This window comes from Vanessa cardui, chromosome 6 (assembly GCF_905220365.1).
Source record: "Vanessa cardui chromosome 6, ilVanCard2.1, whole genome shotgun sequence".
Lineage (NCBI taxonomy): Eukaryota > Metazoa > Arthropoda > Insecta > Lepidoptera > Nymphalidae > Vanessa > Vanessa cardui.
The window spans coordinates 3,394,072-3,413,637 of record NC_061128.1 but is presented as its reverse complement, the minus strand read 5'-3'; the positions used below and the strand labels follow the sequence as shown (position 1 = coordinate 3,413,637).

Below are 19,566 nucleotides of genomic sequence, written 5' to 3'. Positions count from 1 at the left end.
TTAATTACGTCGGAAACCGAATGGTCTGTAATTCACGAAAATCAGTGGATGAGCAATTAAGAGAGGATAAGCACTTAATTTATTACTACGTAAATGTTCAGTCTTATAATCTAGACATATTGCGCTGTTCAACAGCTTTAAGCATATCGCGCTGAAAATACCTTCCCTCAATTCCAACCAAATTTGTATTAGCAAAATAATCATAACCTCTTGTACTGGATAACGTTGATGTGGATTATTTATCAATTTAGAGTCGAGATGGCCCAGTGGTTAGAACGCGTGCATCTTAACCGATGATTGCGGGTTCAAACCCAGGCAAGCACCGCTGATTCATGTGCTTAATTTGTCTTTATAATTCATCTCGTGCTCGGCGGTGAAGGAAAACATCGTGAGGAAACCTGCATGTGTCTAATTTCATCAAAATTCTGCCACATGTGCATTCCACCAACCCGCATTGGAACAGCGTGGTGGAATATGTTCCAAACCTTCTCCTCAAAGGGAGAGGAGGCCTTTAGCCCAGCAGTGGGAATTTACAGGCTGTTACTTTACTTTACTTTTTTTATTTATCAATTTATATCAATGAAGCGCTTACAAAGTGCACGTAGTCGTTTTATTTATAAATATCGTTCAAGTTCTCAATACGTGTTAAATATGAACGCTCAAATCCAGTATATATAGTGTTCATACTCGTTCTATATTTTGAAATCTTTAAAAGCGATTTAGTTTCTTAGCCGCTGAACTTCTTTCATAATCATAATCTTCGCTCTTAATCTGACGGCAGTCCTAAAATTTCTATGTCACGTAACCAGTCCTACGAGTCCTCGTACGTAATTAAAAAAATATATAATTAAACTAGAATCAAATTGTATATCAATCATTCATGTCGTATGTATGAACATAATTTTGTACATATGTACATTTATGAATTTGTGAATAATATAAATGTTTATTTTCATAAGTTAATTTATGTATTGAATTTATATTTCAATAAGAATTGCACACTAATTATATTACATTTATTCAATATGATTCATTCAATACGTTTATTTTAAGCTACATTATACAATCTACATATATACATATATATAAATAGAAATGATGTGCAATATAGCTTTTCTATTGTTTCTTGAACACTGTAACAAATATCGCACAATTGACAGAGGCATCAATAATAAAAGCGTGTAATTAATATAATCGCTCAGCATGGTAAATCATAGCTATGATAAATCAGTGATGTTGGAGAAACGTCGGTATGGCGATAATTAGGAAAGTGACAGGGCAATTACGGCGTCTACCGGCGCACGCGCCGCGTCGCTCTCCGCGAACGCATAATAAGCAGACGTGGTGCACAGCACAGGTGAAAGCGAAGAGTTTATTTGTTGATAAACGTTAATTCAACTTTGTGTATTAATAATAAATAATAATAATAATAAAAGCCTATAATTTCCCACTGCTGTTGTAAGCACCATATTCTACCAAGCTGCTCGAATGCGGCTTGGTGGATTGACATGTGGCATATGCAGGTTTCCTCACGATGTTTTTTTTTTCACAGCCGAACTTGAGATGCATTATAAACGCAAATAAAGTGGTGAAAAAATTCAGTGGTGCTTGCCCTGGTTTGATCCCGCAATCATCGGTTAAGATGTAAGCGTTCTACCATCTCAGATTTGTGTGTTGTCTTGTTATATTAGTAAAAAAAAAATATTAGGTACGTTTAATATTCAGAATTTTCAAACGTCACTAATTTATTTCACTGAAACTGGAAATCAAAACGATCTTTACTCACGAACTTTGTTACGAGCTCCATTGTATCGTAATTTAGCGAGATTTAATTAAATTTTAAGTCGCCTTCAGTGCAGAGTAGTTCCGGGATAAAACTCAGTTGTTAGTTTTTTTCCACAGATTAAATTACATAGGTACGTTAATTAAATCAGGAAACTTGTCCGAATGAGTTACAGGATACATGTTTCAAATTAAAAAAAAAGGTTTTGTAAGTCGTAAAAGCATACAACTTATAACTTACTTATATTCGACGATTGGTAGGCATGAAAGTCAAATAGTACTATGTACAGTTCTGCACAAATTTAAGTTCTTGCTAACTTTTCAACGACAAGTTAGCTACTGTATCACGTAGAGGATAAATGACGAACAATTTGTTCAAGACAGCCGGGGTATTACGCGAGGGTAAGTGAGGCAAGTTTCGCAAGAGCTCTTTGGCTTTTAATTACAGTTTCAATCCTCCGACACGCCGTAACTGCACTTGATTGAAGAGAACACGTTTTTCTAGTGTAATAACTTGGTTTTTCTAGTTAACAAACCTTGTAACGTTGGTAAAGATTTGCCTTTTATATATTAATGGTATAATTACGGGATTCATATTCGGTAATGTATCTAGTTAGAATTAGGCATCCATGGGTTGCAGGTTTAAATCCAGGCGAGTAACAGTGAATTTGCATAAAGATGAACCGTTTCCCTCATCAATGGTAATGTAGTCCTTAGTCCGACATATTTCCGGGATATTTTCAAGTTGATATTTTAGTTTTCTTCAATATTTTGTAACAATGTCATATGTGTACATATATAGGATGTCCAGTGTAATAAGTTTTGTGATATGATGGGTCTCGTAAACAAACACTAAATAACGGCTTTTCATACATAATACCCATATATTTAAGGCCGTGAGTCCATTAGTAATAGGGATGTTACTTAATTGAGATGTTAATTGAATATTTTCTAAGCATTATGGAGACGATTGTACTTACAGGCGAGTGGGTAAGTGGAGCGGTTAATCAGGCTGCATCCGACGCCCGCGCAATAATTAACGTCCACTGGGAATAAAGTTAAGCACAGCATATTATAGCAAAGCGACTTTATTGTTACCAATATTGTATATTATATCTAAACTAATATTATAAATATGACGCTCTCTGTTGCTTTTTAATGGTCAAACTACTGAAGCGAATTTGTTGAATGAAATTTGGTATGTAGGCGCGAAATGAAATAGGCTATCTTGTGGATAATACCAAACGAACAATCACTAAAACGTAAACAAAATCGCTTGCAAGTAGTTTATGATAAGGGAAATCTCAAATTCAGTTTGGACAAATTTACAATTGGATATCCAGAGTTTATTTTATTATTTCACAAAGTAACTATAGCGAATACTGTATGATAGATGTTAAATATAGTAAAAGAAGTCTAGCAGAACTATTGCTATGCTCATCGCTGCGTTGCTACCAGTGTAGCGCGGTTCTTATAAAACAATTTCGTTCTAATTGTACCACCATACTGTATTCATTGGTGGTGTGATGTCTTGATACGATGCATTCAAATGAGCTTTGTTTTTAGATTGTATAAATTACAATTACTTGTTATCAGGAGAAAGTTACAAGTGGGAGGTAAGATAAGATTGTTTGATAAATAACCTCGTGCTTACGAACTGAATCGAAGAAACCTGATGGTTTTTTTATAATGAAAATGAGAGTGTGAGATTTTTTGTACATAATTTTTTAATTGTAGGGCCTTCTAGAGAGATATCACCAATTTATCAGCTATTCGACTTTTAAACTGTAGTATTTAGTATTGAGTTCCGATTTGAAGGGTGAGTCAGTTAGATAACAACTTAAAATTCAATGAATTCTGTAATATATTACAACACGTGGGGATGATATGTACAATATAAAAAGTAAAGTAACAGACTGTAAATGTCCTACAGCTGTGCTGGCCTAAGTAGCTCCTGTCTCTTTGAGGGTTTGCTTATACATATGTTGCAAAATTTCATTGAAATAATATGCATGCAGGTTTTCTCACTATATTGTCCTTTGACGCCGAACATGATTTAAACACTAATTAAGCATATGGAAATTCACTGATTGAATCAGCCTGTGTTTGAATGCGCAATCATCCGTTAAGATGAACGCTACGTTTATGTTTCTTGTTACATTTCATAAACTTAGAATTGTTATTATTTTAAAATGTTTCTTCTCTAGTTACGTCGTTTATCAGCTGACGTTAGCGACGTGATTTTGACGTGTACCCTTGAGCTATCTCTGAATTTATCGTATGAATATAGTAATACTATACTTTCCTTTACACTTCATTGTACCACACAGTGAAAATAAATAGATACAACATAGATCCAGCCTAAATAAAAGAGGCCACATATATATACAATATATAAAGTTTACATTTATTTGTAGAAATATAACTGATAAAGTTACAAGATACAAAAATGAATAATGACGCCTGAAATTATTAATTTTAATATGATGTAATGGAAACAACCGATATCGGAAATTATTATTCAAATTTGATAACCTTCCTGCGCTCAGGGGTGGGTAATTTCGACTCGATATTACAATAATATTGTAGGTAGAATTACATGATTCAATTGTTGATTTTCATATTATATTGAGTTTTTTTTTAATATTTTCTATGAATTTGTTTACAAAAAAAAGCGACAATCGAATCGTTCGAATGTCATAAAATAAATTTACAAGTTTTCTTTTACACGAGTATTTTTCCGCATTGCGTATGTAAATTCGTAGCAGGAAATTGTATCCGGAAACTGCCCTTTTTGTATATCAATGTTTATTATTATAGTGTATTTTATCAATGCATATTATCCTTGCACCTGATACAGGTACCGTTTGGGCTTTATTATGTATACGTCATTTCATTATGTATGATATAAATTCATAAAATAACTTCTAATATTATTTTCAAATTTCAAACTGTTGCTAAGCAACAAAATAACTGTAAAGTTAAGTGTTGTAGTTGTGTATTTTTGCCGTTAGGTATGAATTTCTAGCCGCTATTTTTTTGGTAGAATTGAAACGACATTGGCTTTTAATATATATTTTGTATTCCACCAACTCGCATTTGAACAGCGTGGTGGAATATTTTCCAAACCTTCTCCGCAAAGGGAGAGGGGGCTTTAGCTCAGCTGTGGGAAATTTACAGGCTGTTGTTTGTTTGTTTTTTTATATATTTTGTAAAATTTTCAATGTAAGTTTATTTAGTAAATTTCCTACTCGAATTTCGTTTATTTCGTCAATTTATTATTTTTATAGAAAGGTAATATAATATCCTGATATATATTCCTTGTTAAAATTGACTTTTTTAAACTTTTATTTTTAACTTTATCCGCTAGTATGTACGGAAAAATCTCGTTACTAGATTTTTTAGTCCATTGTTTTCAACCGATTCACATCTCACACACTTATTTTTTATTTTAAAGATATAGGTTTAAAAAAAGAATAGCTATTTGTGGGCTCTTTGTTGATACATCTTTGTTGTTTTTTATTGAGCAGCTTGTAAAAAGGTTTGGAAGAAGATGTTTAAACAGTTGCCAGCTAAAAATATTCAACAGAAATTTCAATTTTATTTATATTTAATAATGGTTAGAGAACCATAGCTCTGAATGTTAGATTTCGGGCAAGTTTATTATTCTTTGTGTAACAAGCGAGTTTTTTGAACGGCTTAAACTGAAAAAAAAAAAGAAATTCTTTGCCAGCACACGTGTTACCCTTCCCTTATAATCTGGGTAAGGCACCCAGGTTATAAGGGAAGGCAAACGAGGCAATAAGAGGCATCATGCGGGCCAGCTAGTCGAGGGTGACCATTGCAGCTCATTCTTGCTGTCCGTACTAGTTTTCTTCGCGTTTGGACTCCACTTACCATCAGGTGGAGTGGAGTCATAAGCCTACGCGGATAATGTAAAAGAAACTAACTATAACCTATCAAAGTGTGAAAGTGCCACGTCCATCATTCGAGTAATATTATTTGTTAATGAAAAAAAAAAAACAAAACGCAAAACTCATTCAAACATTAGTATGATATCTGCATGATTAAATCTCGTGACTCATTTTCGCGTGTTGAAGATTTGAACAGTGCTCTCAGTGATATAAAAGTGAAGTGCTTCAGGATTCGCTTATACAATAGAATTTCTCTATTTACAGTTTTTCTTTAAAGCTAACATGATAGTTTGCGTTTTAAACTCGCACTTTGTACTAAGTTTCCAACATTTCTATTGTATCGCCATGTAATTTTATTCCGTCTGCTTTATTTTTTATTCTTACTGGTTTTTTTTATAACTTCGAAAGTAATATTCACATCAGAATTTTTCAGCATCCTCCAAGTGATTATATATATGTGTGATATATACATCTAGCCGTTTCAACCAGAATTGTATATAGCCATTTTATTCAAAGTGTGTAGCAAAACGTCAGAGATAACTTTGGGATTTTCATCAATCCAAAACATAAGTGCCTTAAACACCGGTGCGTAAAACCAACACATCACAAAACCATTACCAAGGGTTGGCGACAAACTGCCTATAGTATAAGTTTGCCAATTGTTTTCATATAGCATATAAACTACCTCCAACAAATGGAATAAAGCCTAGATAGTAATGAGGAATTAACTAAATTAACTAAGGTAATCTAATAGTAGTTTTAGTAAGGCTCATTTTAGTATGTACTTACGTACTACCTATAAATGATGCTGAATTGCAAATTTTTGACGTTGCAAGCGAGTTGAGTGATCCAGTTTAATTTAATTAAAGACAAACCGGGCAAACTATTATCCATTGTTTCGGTGAGCGCGTCTACAATGCAAGGAATCTCTAATCTACAATTCTGATGACCACTTAGCAACTTGTATTTTATTTTACGTCTGATTTTCCTGAATTATATAAATAACAAACAAAAACTTATCAAATTTGACACATGCGTTATTCATGTTCGTTCAATGTTCAACGCTGATACTGAATTCATTTTAATTGATGTCAAATTGCTCTTTGTCAATTTTCTTTTAAGAACTAACTAACACCGTTTTTCTCGTATCGATAATTTCGAGAAGTCTCTTTAAGGTCTTTGAAAAGAGTTCGTTCTTTATCGATATTATGAAAAATAGTCAGTATGAATTTATATATAACTAATTGTCTGATTTATTTCATTGTTTCAGAAGTGTTAGTGACGTACCGGCGCGGTCTGCCGGTGATAACGGTGCCGCTGCCGTCGCGTCGCGAACGATGCCGGTTCACACTTCGTCCTGTTTCGCAGACCGTCGGTGACCTCCTCGAACAGGTTAGATAATCTCATCAATAAACACTTTAGTCGATATGGCCCACTATAGTGAACACGTAATCTTAAAACCGAGCTTAGCAGTGGGGTATCCATTTACACTAAGATACTAAAGATTCCATACATTCGTCGTGTATAAATAAATATAACACGCATATTATGTTATATTAATATTATAAATGTAACTCAGTCTGTCTGTTTGTCTGTCTGTCGTTCTTTCATGACTAAACCGCTGAACCGAATTTGATGAACATTGGTATGAAGCAAATTTGAACTTCAAAAAAGAACATAGGCGACTTTTTTGCCTCACACATAATAACCAACACCCTAAAACACGAGTGACTAACACTTGATTATATTTCTATAGAACATAAAGCAAGTGTTTTAATATATGTCAGTCATGCAAATTGTACCTACATGGTGCAATTTGATTAATAATTATAGCTGTGTCTGTTAGTTACCGTGTATAAAACAATTATCTGTAATTTTGTATCGTTATATTTATAATTAATGAATCATACTTTATGAAATAATTTCAGCAATTATTGTGAAATATTCAATGAAAAGTTCATTGATTATAGTATTTTTATTGAATGAAAAGAATAAATGTATGTACAACGAAATCAAGACAAAATCTTATACAATATTTGCATATTTATTTGGATTTATTTGTGCATAATTTTACCGAGTTAGACTTGAATTAGCGGACACATTGTTGTTGTGTGTTTCCTTCAAAAAAATTATTTTGAAAGGGTAACAATAATAATAATACGCACCACCATTTCATGCAGTCACGCATTTTGTACAGTAACTAATTTAAATTTTATACCTAATTACTTTAATGTTAAAATATATTGCGTATAAAACGTTTATGAATATTAATAATAATGTGTTGAATTTTTTTGATATTATTTTGTGTGTAAAGGTGAAGGCGGAAGATCGCGGCGTGGAGCGTGCGGTTGCGCTCGCAGCGGATGAGCGGGTTCGCATCGCGGCCAGCGACACAGTCGAGTCGTTATTGGAAAATGACTTCCGACTGCTCATAAACGACACCGAGTACTACGTTAAAAGTCCACCGCAGGTCTGTTAAGTACCACATTTATTCAATTGCACCCTTTATCCGTAAATTCGCTCCTATGATAATAACCGACTTTATGTAAATGTTTTTTTTTTTTTATATATATCTGTGTTATACAGGGTATTCAATATACATTTCTAGTTTTAACTTCATTGATAAGTTAATTATGTTACTTAGTCTTGTATTACTGCTGTCTACTTGGACAGCTTTAATTTTTTAGAGTAACCGCAATACGATTCCTCTTCTCATGCCATGACTTCTTTGCCTAGTTATTCCACAAGACTTGTGCACTTTAGGATATAATAAGAAAGAGAGCGTGCTAGGTATACGAGTATATATAATTCTAACCCATATGATTGCGCCAAATGACATAAAAACCCATTCAATTGTCTTAGAGGAATAAGATGAGAATTGTCATTCTGATCCTTTTAAGAAGAAATCTTCATTCCATACAATATTTGAATACAAGAAGTATCTTTGAAATAATAAATGAATTTTCTCTTGGTTGCATCACATAAGTGACTCTTTTTGGCTGTAAAACAAACACCCATATATAACATACATACATAAATGTCCTTTATAAATAATGCTGTGGAAATTATTCAGAAGCATTCAAGCAGCACTAATTAAATCAAGTGGATTAGGTTCCAACCCTTATGTTTATTGGACCCCGTGATTAGAAATCACAATCATCTGTTATTTATTCTGAAAAATACGTAAACGTACTTTGAATTGAAAACGAATTACATATGCTTAATTGGTACCTAAAAATGTCTTTAAATATAATTGCGGTATAAATTACCTACCGAATTGTTAGAAAAAAAAATATATGACACAAAAATTAGTTTTTATTACTTTTAATTATAGCAATTATGTTAGTGCAGTTATTGTTTCCTTAAGGCAAAATATAACCTTACATTCAATCAAATTGTAACGATGATTATTTTAGAAATCAATATATAATTATAAAATTAACAATGTTCTGACATAATTCATACAATTAAAAAGGAAAGAAACTCGACATTATAATTGAATGGTTATAATTCTCAACGTTGATAGATTTCAGCAGCGCTTTTGACAACATCGGCTATGTCATGTCTTGTTACGTCGACACGACGGGACACGACAGGCAGGACACAATAGATTAACATGTTATGTCCACGAGTGATGGATTGATTTTGATGTTATTAAATAATAAGAAAAATAAAAAATGTTTACTAGGTGGTAGGGCTTTGTGCAAGCCCGTCTAGATAGGTACCACCCACTCATCAGATAATCTACCGCTAAATGACAGTACTGAGTATTGTTGTGTTTCGGTTTGAAGGGTGAGTGAGCCAGTGTAACTACAGGCACAAGAGACTTAACATCTTAGTTCCCAAGGTTGGGGGCGCATTGGCTATGTAAGAAATGGTTAATATCTATTACAGCGCCATTGTCTATGAACGGCGGTGACCACTAACGAACAGATATGACATAAAAAAATTACGTTTCCCGGAACACTGAAATAGTGCAAGTAATGTATCTTAAAATCGAATCGATGCTTGTTACTGTTTGTATTCTGTGTTAAGGACATTAAGTTAATCTTATTAAGTTAAAACTTTTTACTTTCGTTGTACCAGCATTTAGAGGATTTCAAATCGTCAAATTTTAGCTTTTTTGATTCAGTTGTATGGGCTATGCATCAATATTCAGCGAGGACAAACGATTTTATGGTTATAGATCTGACTATTTGCTCAATGCATTTATCGCGTAGGAACCTGCTGAATTTTAATAAAACTCGGATTGCGACTGCTCATATTCGGGTCAGTTCATACTTTTATTCTGATTTTTTTCCACGAAACGAAATTACGGTATATATACATTATACATATGTTTGTATATATACGGCAGTGATATGCTCGTAAATTCATATTCAATTAAAACAGAAACGATGATAGATAAGTGACTTAGTAAATGATATTTTGTTTATGTATTACAATTTCCCCATCTTAGAATATGGAATCAATACTATATTGGTATATGCTTTTACATAGATGAATTCAAGTAACACGACAAGCTTTATAGATTCTTTAACAGTACCAAAGAAATACAGTCATACAGTAGAAGTGCTATATTATCCTTGAATGTCTCACTCCAGATGAAAAGCCTTTCGTTTTAAGAAATATGATATCAATATCAAAAATATTCTTTGTTAAAGTTCGATCGTAAAAGCTCTTTTGATCGTCACGTTACAGTGCTGAATTTAATGTAAAGCTTACCATCGTTTCGGAAAGTAGATTTAAGAAAACCCGACAAGTAACTCAATAGATACTCTTTTCCACTAATATGATTAGAAAGTATGTCAGTGAAGTACAATTTATCTACCGTCTAACCACAATAATTAGGTTTGCTGTGTGTCGGTTTGTAGGGTGAGTGATCCAGTGATACTACAGGTATAAGCTACATATTTTTATATTACTTAGGATTGGTTATTATTTCTTACAGTACAATGTGCTAATTACTGTAATTTTCCCGTTCGCTCTAAAAAGGCTCAGAGCTCCCTATCTTCTGCTCCAATGCTGAGTGTGTAGCAGATGTACCTAAATCTGAAATATGCAGGTTTCCTCATTATATTCAACGCTGAGCACGAAATGAATTTTAAAACAAATTAAACACATGGAAATTTACCGGTGCTTTCCCAGGTTTGAGCGCCCGATTTTGGTTAATCTCCACATGTTCTATTCACATCCATCACGGCTAAGATGAAGTATTTAATTTGAAGCGGAAAATTTTAAAACTTAAACTAAGTGGTTAAACCATTAAGGTTTTCGGTTTATATTACGGACAAACTTCCTTGAAACGGTGAAGGGGAGCATATTTCGTCCTTGGAATTTTTTTTTTAATCAAGGACTACAAAAATTAAAAGCAATAAAAAATCCTTTCAAAAGATTGTTATAATGTCTGACTATATTTGGAACACTGTGACTAAACTTAAGGACAAGTCAATTGGCTTGTAAAGGCGATATCATCAAGGACTAGTGTCTGGCGCATGATACGTATATGAACCCTTACTCGTACAGTCCGTTGGACAAAAGGCCTTCAATACTTTCTGAGTGAAATCCATTAATGGGAGTGTTATATGAATTTTCTGGGTATTTTTTATATTGAATCCATTAAATATAGAACACATTTAAGCTGTGGTCATAACAAACTCGCTGAAAACACATAAATAAAAAGTAGATTTCGAAACTGCCAAATACCCTCAGATGTAGTTAAAATGCATTGGAACAAAGAGAGAGCATTTCAAAGCTGTGCACGACTATTAAGCTATTAAGCTTTAACGTAATTTGTGACCCTATTCCAGCTAAACAAGGTTGCTAAATTACATTTTCGACGTTTATGGCGATTTTTAAATTAAAATCACGTTTCAGTCTATGACTACAGTTATTTTCTTTTTATAATTTGATAATAGTATTGCGATCACAACAAATGTATAGCTAACACTGAGGTATTCGTATTAATCTAAATTGTTTTCGAATAACAATTTCATCTGCATAAATATACCTTAGTATAAACTAAGGAAATAATTTTCATAAATCTACAATCAATCTTGAATCTGACGACCTCTGCGGTCGAGTGGTGTGTACACCGGTTTTCATAGGTACGCCACTCTGAGGTCCCAGGTTCGATTCCCGGCCGAGTCGATGTAGAAGGTTTATTAGTTTTCTGTGTCGTCTTGGGTCTGGGTGTTTGTGGTACCTTCGTTACTTCTGATTTTCCATAACACAAGTGCTTTAACTACTTACATTGGGATCAGAGTGAGCCGTTAAGTTTTTCCAGTAATTTGTGGTTGTAACTTATTTTTGTATATAATGTATGTATGTATGTATTCAGGATGTTTAAGGTAAGAAAAAATATACGTTTAATAAAAATATATTATATTCGTTAATTGAGAAAAGTTTAAAACTCTATAACATCACGCTAAGACGTCGCAGTATTTATGAGAAATAAATTGTGAAGAGCTGATAATTTCTTAGAAATACGAAGTTTTAAAAAGGACATTAAAACAACTTTTAATAAATCACAATTTGTTCATTTTATATAATTCTCGAATATAAAAAAATGAATTAAGTATAAGTATAAAGCGATGGTTTATTCCATATTTATGCAAATGTAAAATACTACTCGTAAGTGACTTCTATCAAATTTCATACACGAGCTACTTACAAACTAGCAAAGTCTTAACTGTACTTCCATAATCAATTTAATTACTTGCATCAAGAAGAACCAGTATGTTTCTAAGAAACTATATTAATGTATAGTAAAGTATACTACATGCCTAGAAAAGTAGAATACTTGAAGGTAGTCTCTATGAAAATGTTAGACAAAGGAGAGCATAAACTAAAACGTTAATCTCCTTCTTTGTATCTTACGGAATATTTTTTACGTTTTTATATAAATAATAGTATCTTACATGTACCTAGCAATTCCTGTATTTCTAGATGTGTTATATTGTTTTATCCACAACTACAGAAATTATATTTGAATTTGGAAATTACGTAAAAACATAGGCCACAGCCAGACTTAGATCTGCATTTCGGGATTCGTGACTTATTTGCTTTGCTAATGATGTCTGTAACTGCTGTGTTGCAATTTTTGATAAATGCAATTCTGTTTCTATTTAGACTGGTATCTGACTATAAGTATTTTAATGTAAGAGTTATTATTGAACATCTTATTATTTTCAAATCACATTGACAATCAACGAAAGAATTCATTTGTATGAACAACAGAATTGTATGAAACATGTTCACCAAATCAGTGAGAAATGAGATTCCCATGGGGGTAACCAGTCTAACATACATATACATAGCCTATATTGGCCCTGCGGGATAATTATTAACTCACTTGTCCATAAATCGTAACATTGAAATAGTGTTGTCCTTAGAAGCTGTATCAATCAAATCACAAGGTGTAATTAATCTCTAATTAGGGACGCTTTTTTCAATTCCAGCCTTAATATCTTATCTTTTATCAACAAACTTGATAAGATTCTTTAGTACTTGACTCCCTTAGACATTTATCGTCCACACTCCTATTAAAAATATTTGCCAGAATCAAGGAAACCAGAATTTTTACTATGAGTTATTTATTTTTACCAGTAGACACTATTGTTCACGTGAGTCTGAAAACGTAGCGGAATATTTTTAACACCCGTCTCCTTTGTAGAGGGAACTCGTATCCAACTGCGAGACATTTATTTTCCATTATTTAATATAGTTCGTATTATTTACATTCAGTTTCAAACATATATCATCAAAGGTTAGTCAATTAACAATATATATTTACCATTTATAATCCGGCAGGCCGTGCGCCTGCAACTGTCAGAATATTTTACATTTTGATAGCGTGTGTGTTTTGACAATTAGCGTGCGGTTTTGGAATCAATTCGGCTTTTGCTTTGAAATTTGGTTCACTATATTTTTTGTTAACTTTTTAATACTTAGGAATGTACATTTCAAATGAAGGAATGAATATTTAATTATCAATTTTGGTCCTCAATTGACATTATAATCTTGTTAAATGAGTGAGAAGATAATTGACATATGAAGCAGCCAGATCTGACAAAATAAAAAAAAATTATGGTTACCTGAATAATGTGTCTGATAGGATATTCCATGTTGTGGATTTTTTCCTGTTATAAAATAGAATTTACAATACGTGGTGGCGAGGAATTTGCAATAACGAGTTTACAATATCCTAAAATATTGTACGTTTTATGCTAGGCGTATAAAATCAAACAATGGAAATCCTTTTTTACTCCATTCGAATTTGTCAAGGGACAAAGCGTCGTCTGTCCTCCGCTCGGAGCACTTTTATTCGGGGTCGGCCTCCGTTTATCACTATCACTTATTCTTAGGAGCTTTATTTTTGACACGGTATGAAAAATATATCTGGATATAATTGTTACTATACAAATAAACTTATTATACATAGTATAGAGCTATTGTAAAAATTTACGGTATTGGAAAAAGGTCCTAGAAGTAACAGAAATAAACCTACTGGTTTCTGAGTTGTACGTACATTTCAAATAGTTAGCTTTTCACGGCGAACCTGTCAGTTATCTGACATTTAAACGATTAAGCATCACGCGAACTATGAGTTGCTTCTATAAGTTATTCGCTTAGCTTGCGTTTAAAAAAGTATTCCTCGAAAAATGTCTTCTAGAATAGTTCGACGTTCGACGAACGAATGGAATGCATAAGTAGGTTTTAAATTGTAGATTATTATCGTTGAATGGTTATTCCATTGATATGGTGTGATTACAACTCAATCTTCCATTACGTATTTATTATGAATAAAAAGGCACTCTCATATTCGAAAGATGACAAATTGACACGATGGTTGTTTAGGCGTCGGACTAAGGGCTTTACTTGTTTTCCAAAGAGCGAGATTAACACTGCATACTTCCTTTGTGTTTTTATTACGAATACAATTATTTTTAAATAGCCCAGACCATTTTTCCAATTCAATATGTCTTTTAAATTTATTTGTCATTTATTTTTTACAATTGATTAAATATTTATTAACATTGAAGTAATTAGAAAGAAACAGTTTAACAAAACCAATGGAAAAACAAATGCCGAGTAAATATCAAACCACTTTAGCGGAACAACTTTTCAATTGATTTAGATTTAATGGTACACGGCGCGAGTTTCAGTCAAATAGGTCAATATAATAACAAGAATCGAGACAAAGGAGTTTAGATTTTCCAGCTAAATTGAAATAAAAATGTATTTTATTCCGAAACAATGGCACATATTTAACGATCCACATGTTATCTGCGATTGGGTATACAACAACAACAACAACAACAGCCTGTAAATTACCACTGCTGGGCTAAAGGCCTCCTCTCCCTTAAAGGAGAAGAATTGGAACATATTCCACCACGCTGTTCCAATGCGGGTTGGTGGAATACACATGTGCCAGAATTTCTATGAAATTTGTCACATGCAGATTTCCTCACGATGTTTTCCTTCACCGCCGAGTACGAGATGAATTATAAAGACAAATTAAGCACATGAATCAGCGGTGCTTGCCTGGGTTTGAACCCGCAATAATCGGTTAAGATGCACGCGTTCTAACCACTGGGCCATCTCGACTCGCGATTGGGTATAAATTAGTATAATTTTGACTTAAGCTCCTTTTGGGGAGAAGGTGGTTGTGCCATCACTTTGTTACAAGTTTGCTGAGTGGCAGATCTTATCCGATACATACAGATTTTCTCAAAATATTACTCTTCGTCGTCCGATGGCATCAGATTAATTCTTAATACGAATATTCACATGAGAATTCAGAGTGACGTAATTTGAAATGTTTCAATTTACTTACATCAATTATACTTGGAATTTAGTTTTCAGTAAAATTTCCTGTTTCCATATTCATTGCGTTGCGTTTGTGCCTTTTACAGAAACTTTAACATCAGCTCCTTAAAAATTAAGTCTAAATCCATACGGATATTATAAAGAATATCACAGACATCATACGATTCTAGTGTTGTTCAGTAGATATATTAACAAAATATCCAGAATAAAGGTATACAAGGTTTTATGACGGAGCAGCAATCTTTTATTAATAATTTGACGACCTCCATGGTCGAGTGGTGTGTACGCCGGTTTTCATGGGTACGCCACTCTGAGGTCCCAGGTTCGATTCCCGGCCGAGTCGACGTAGATTACCATTAGTTTTCTATGTTGTCTTGGGTCTGGGTGTTTGTGGTACCGTCGTTACTTATGATTTCCATAACACAAGTGCTTCAGCTACTTACATTGAGATCAGAGTAATGTATGTGATGTTGTTTAAAAAAAAAAGTACTATTGGTCGTTCGTAGAGGCCTTAGAGACTTCCACTGTAGTCGAAGGTATTGCCGATGTACTTCTCTTCATATAATATATTCAATTTCGTTTCAATTTCAATATATAAATCAACGAGATTGTAGAACGTACTTTGAAACCAGTAATAACCAGATTTTGCATTAAATTTTTATTTAAAAGGAATCAAGTTGACCATTCCGAGACGATAAAATACGCTCTAATTACTTTCCTTAATTAAGGAGATTGTAAAGTCGCCTGAAAATACCTTTTCCGTTATAATTTGCTAATTTTATACTGTTAACCTTGTATTGGACGAAATAATTTGAAATTCAGTACTCGTATACGAACCTATCGTAAGCGAAAAGCATGATTTTGATATAATTTTGTGAGAAAATTAAAAATTTACTAGTACATAACATTTTCAAGAGTATCTTGTGTCATATTAAAATAAAGTGCTTGTTGTAAAAATCATAAACCGTTTTTTTTAACCTTCAAATTTAAAAGATATTAAATGAAATCGGGTATAAAATTTCTCACCTCCCAGCTTCTATTGGTTTTATAGCGCCATTTTCTGACAAATATACTCTAGTAAATTTTAATGGCCTCACATAAAGCCAGTATTCTAGGATCTGTAGCCTTTTAAGCTGATAATAGTTTACACATTTAAGACTTAATTATAAATATATTAAACCGATATTTAAAAAAAATCCTTAATTTAAAGTATATGGTGAAAGCCAAGATGGCCCAGTGGTTAGAAAGCGTGCATCTTAACCGATGATATCGGGTTCAAACCCAGGCAAGCACCACTATATATATGTGCTTAATTTGTGTTTATAATTAATCTCGTGCTCGGCGGTGCAGGAAAACATAAATGTGTCTAATTTCATCGAAATTCTGCGACTTGTCCATTCCACTAACCCGCATTGGAACAGCGTGGTGGAATATGTTCCGAATCCTCTTCTTATTAAGAGAGGAGGCCTTAGCCCAGCAGTGGGAAATTTACGAGCTGTTACTTTACTTAATTTACTTATATGGTGAAATTTAATTACCAAGCTAATTACAAAAAACAGTGTCGAGATCTGAGGTATAGGTAAGACACCTTTGCAAATGTAAGAGTAAAGAGATCGCGGTTGTTAAGTTTCAACTGAGACTTGGCGAACGTGATGCCTTTTGTTGAAACAACGTTTGTAGGAAAGAGAGATTTGCTAACTTTGCTCTGAATTAACTTCAGTACTTGTACTTTTATAGTGGAAAACATTTTTTGTAACTAAGTTGCTGTTGAATTTCCATGTATGTATTGTATTGCATTTATCTATCTCCATCTATCCATATATATACATGCTAGTAGTCGCCCGCGCTTTCGCTTGCGTTTTTGTGTTGATTGCTATGTGTCAGGCAAATAAGTAGCCTATGTCCTTTTGTCGAGTTGAAATTGTTTCATACCAAATTTCATCACATTCGGTACAGATGTTTGGTCGTGGAAGAACGACTGGCAGACAGAGAAGTTACTTTCAATTTTATAATATTAATACAGATATCGTCGTATCTGTTGTGTTAATAGGAAATTCCATTACAAAGTATTTTTAATCTATTATGATTCGAACGAAATCCAAATAAACGATCCGTCGATGACGTTCAACTGAAAATATGATTGTCATTTTATCGTTTCTCAAAGTGATATTAACAGAAAAAAGTATCACCCTCGTCTAAAAATTTTTAACCTCCATCGATGGCAGCACCACATTCTCGCCGTCATCATGTATGCTGAATCCTGCTGAATTCATGATATTAGACTAACCAATCGACCCAGCATCCTTCATGGATGACTATATACCGTTATTTCCTTATTGTAGCAAGTCAGACAAGCTTATTAGGCATTTGATTATTTATGTGGTCTTCATCCATATAATTTGGGCACTTGGAGACCCACATATAACCTAGTTCACAGTCCCTCAATATTAATATGTCCTTTATGAGAGTAATTAAAATAACTACTTACGTTAGTGCTTGGCGTTTAAGTAACCGTTGAAAAGGTAGAATAATTTAATCAAAGACTCTGGGTTCTAACGCAAAAAATCACCACTACATTCTCATAGGTTAATTTGGGTAAAAGTATATTTTATTATTATATTTCCATTCCGATGATAGAACTAGTAATTAACTAAATACTTTAAAAAAATGCCAAACTCACACTTATCTAAAATGGTGTATACAGTACACGCACAAGCTCAGAGAACGCTTTGTACTATTTTTATTGAATTCAAAGCGGCCTTTTATAAACGTTTCAATCAGCAAAGTTTGATGTAAAACGTTGGAACAAATTTAGTAGTTAATAAAACATCGTTCGGAACTACAATTACTGAAATGGCATTAAGTTTTCCAACTCAATATAACTCAGTAAGAAATCTCTGTAAGAGGTCATTATAAACTTTCCCAGATTCTCCTTGAGATAATATTTAGGTGAGGCAATGGAAATGCACTCGTCCGACCGAAAGTTTAATGATCAATTCGTTACTCGAGAATCCGTCTTTTTTCATTTCTTTATTTGTACCTCACAAGAACGTTTGATTGTGAAACTGAAAAAAGTTTTTTGTAACCTATTGCCTAAAATATTCTTAAATCGTAGCTATCAACTACTTTACTGTGTATTTTTGTATGTGATTACAAAAATAGCCATAAAATATTTTGGCTTTATTCCCGTGACCATTACTTACATTGCCATTACGCTAATATTGACAAAGTATTCGCTTCTAATTGAAGTAAGACCTTCTCTGAAAGTCGACAAGGCCAATATGTAATTAACGAGGACAAACAGAGTTTCTCACGCACTTGTTCATAATTGTATTTTATTCGATAGTTTTCCTCGTACTTGTTTATGAAGAACTCGCAAATCGGAAGAAATTTTGGCTCACGATTTCCCAATTCTCAATAGAGCAACGTTTCAGAATGAACTGAAAACCATTGACACGAACATTTCCGTGCTTATTCTCAGCATAGCAAAATCCATTGTCTAACTGAATCGTAAGTTATTGCTGCTTCTGCGGTACATAGAGATCAGACGGTATGTCTTGTGAATTTCCTCGACAACGCAAAACGTGACGCAGAGCGGTCTTACAATGTCATTGACAATGAAGAATTTAAAGGTATTTTATAGTTTCAAGTGGAGCTCGTATAACTTAGTTTGAGACGTTAAAACTTCACGCCACTAGCAAAGTGCATATCAGTCTCAAGTTTTGAGCGCAGTTCATGTTTTTGTTACTTAACAAATTACCATTAACATCTTAAGTAACACATTATAATAGCATCATGTATTACGGAAAGTATCTACTATATACAAAATTAAGAACTGTTTATGAGCCGCATATACCTACTCTTTTTACAAATACACATTGAACTTAGTAATTCTTAACTCAGTATTTAAAGTAAACTTGTTTGTTGATATTTAATCTATTTTTTAGTATCAATTTTAATGTCTGAAGAAATTATTGTTTTCGAGGGACGACCAATTTTCCTTAACATATTTAGGTAATTGAAAGAGCCTAGCTAGGGC

General features: G+C 33.3%; 1 protein-coding gene across 1 annotated transcript in view; it reads left to right on the top strand.

Annotated features, from left to right (window-relative positions):
* Positions 1-19,566, top strand: part of LOC124530237 (calcium uniporter protein, mitochondrial) — a 149,795-nt gene that overhangs the window by 125,026 nt on the left and 5,203 nt on the right. Inside the window, exons 3-4 of the mRNA XM_047104291.1 lie at positions 6,967-7,088; positions 8,011-8,166. Of these exons, the coding sequence (XP_046960247.1) occupies positions 6,967-7,088; positions 8,011-8,166 (278 nt within the window). The remainder of the gene's footprint in view (positions 1-6,966; positions 7,089-8,010; positions 8,167-19,566) is intronic.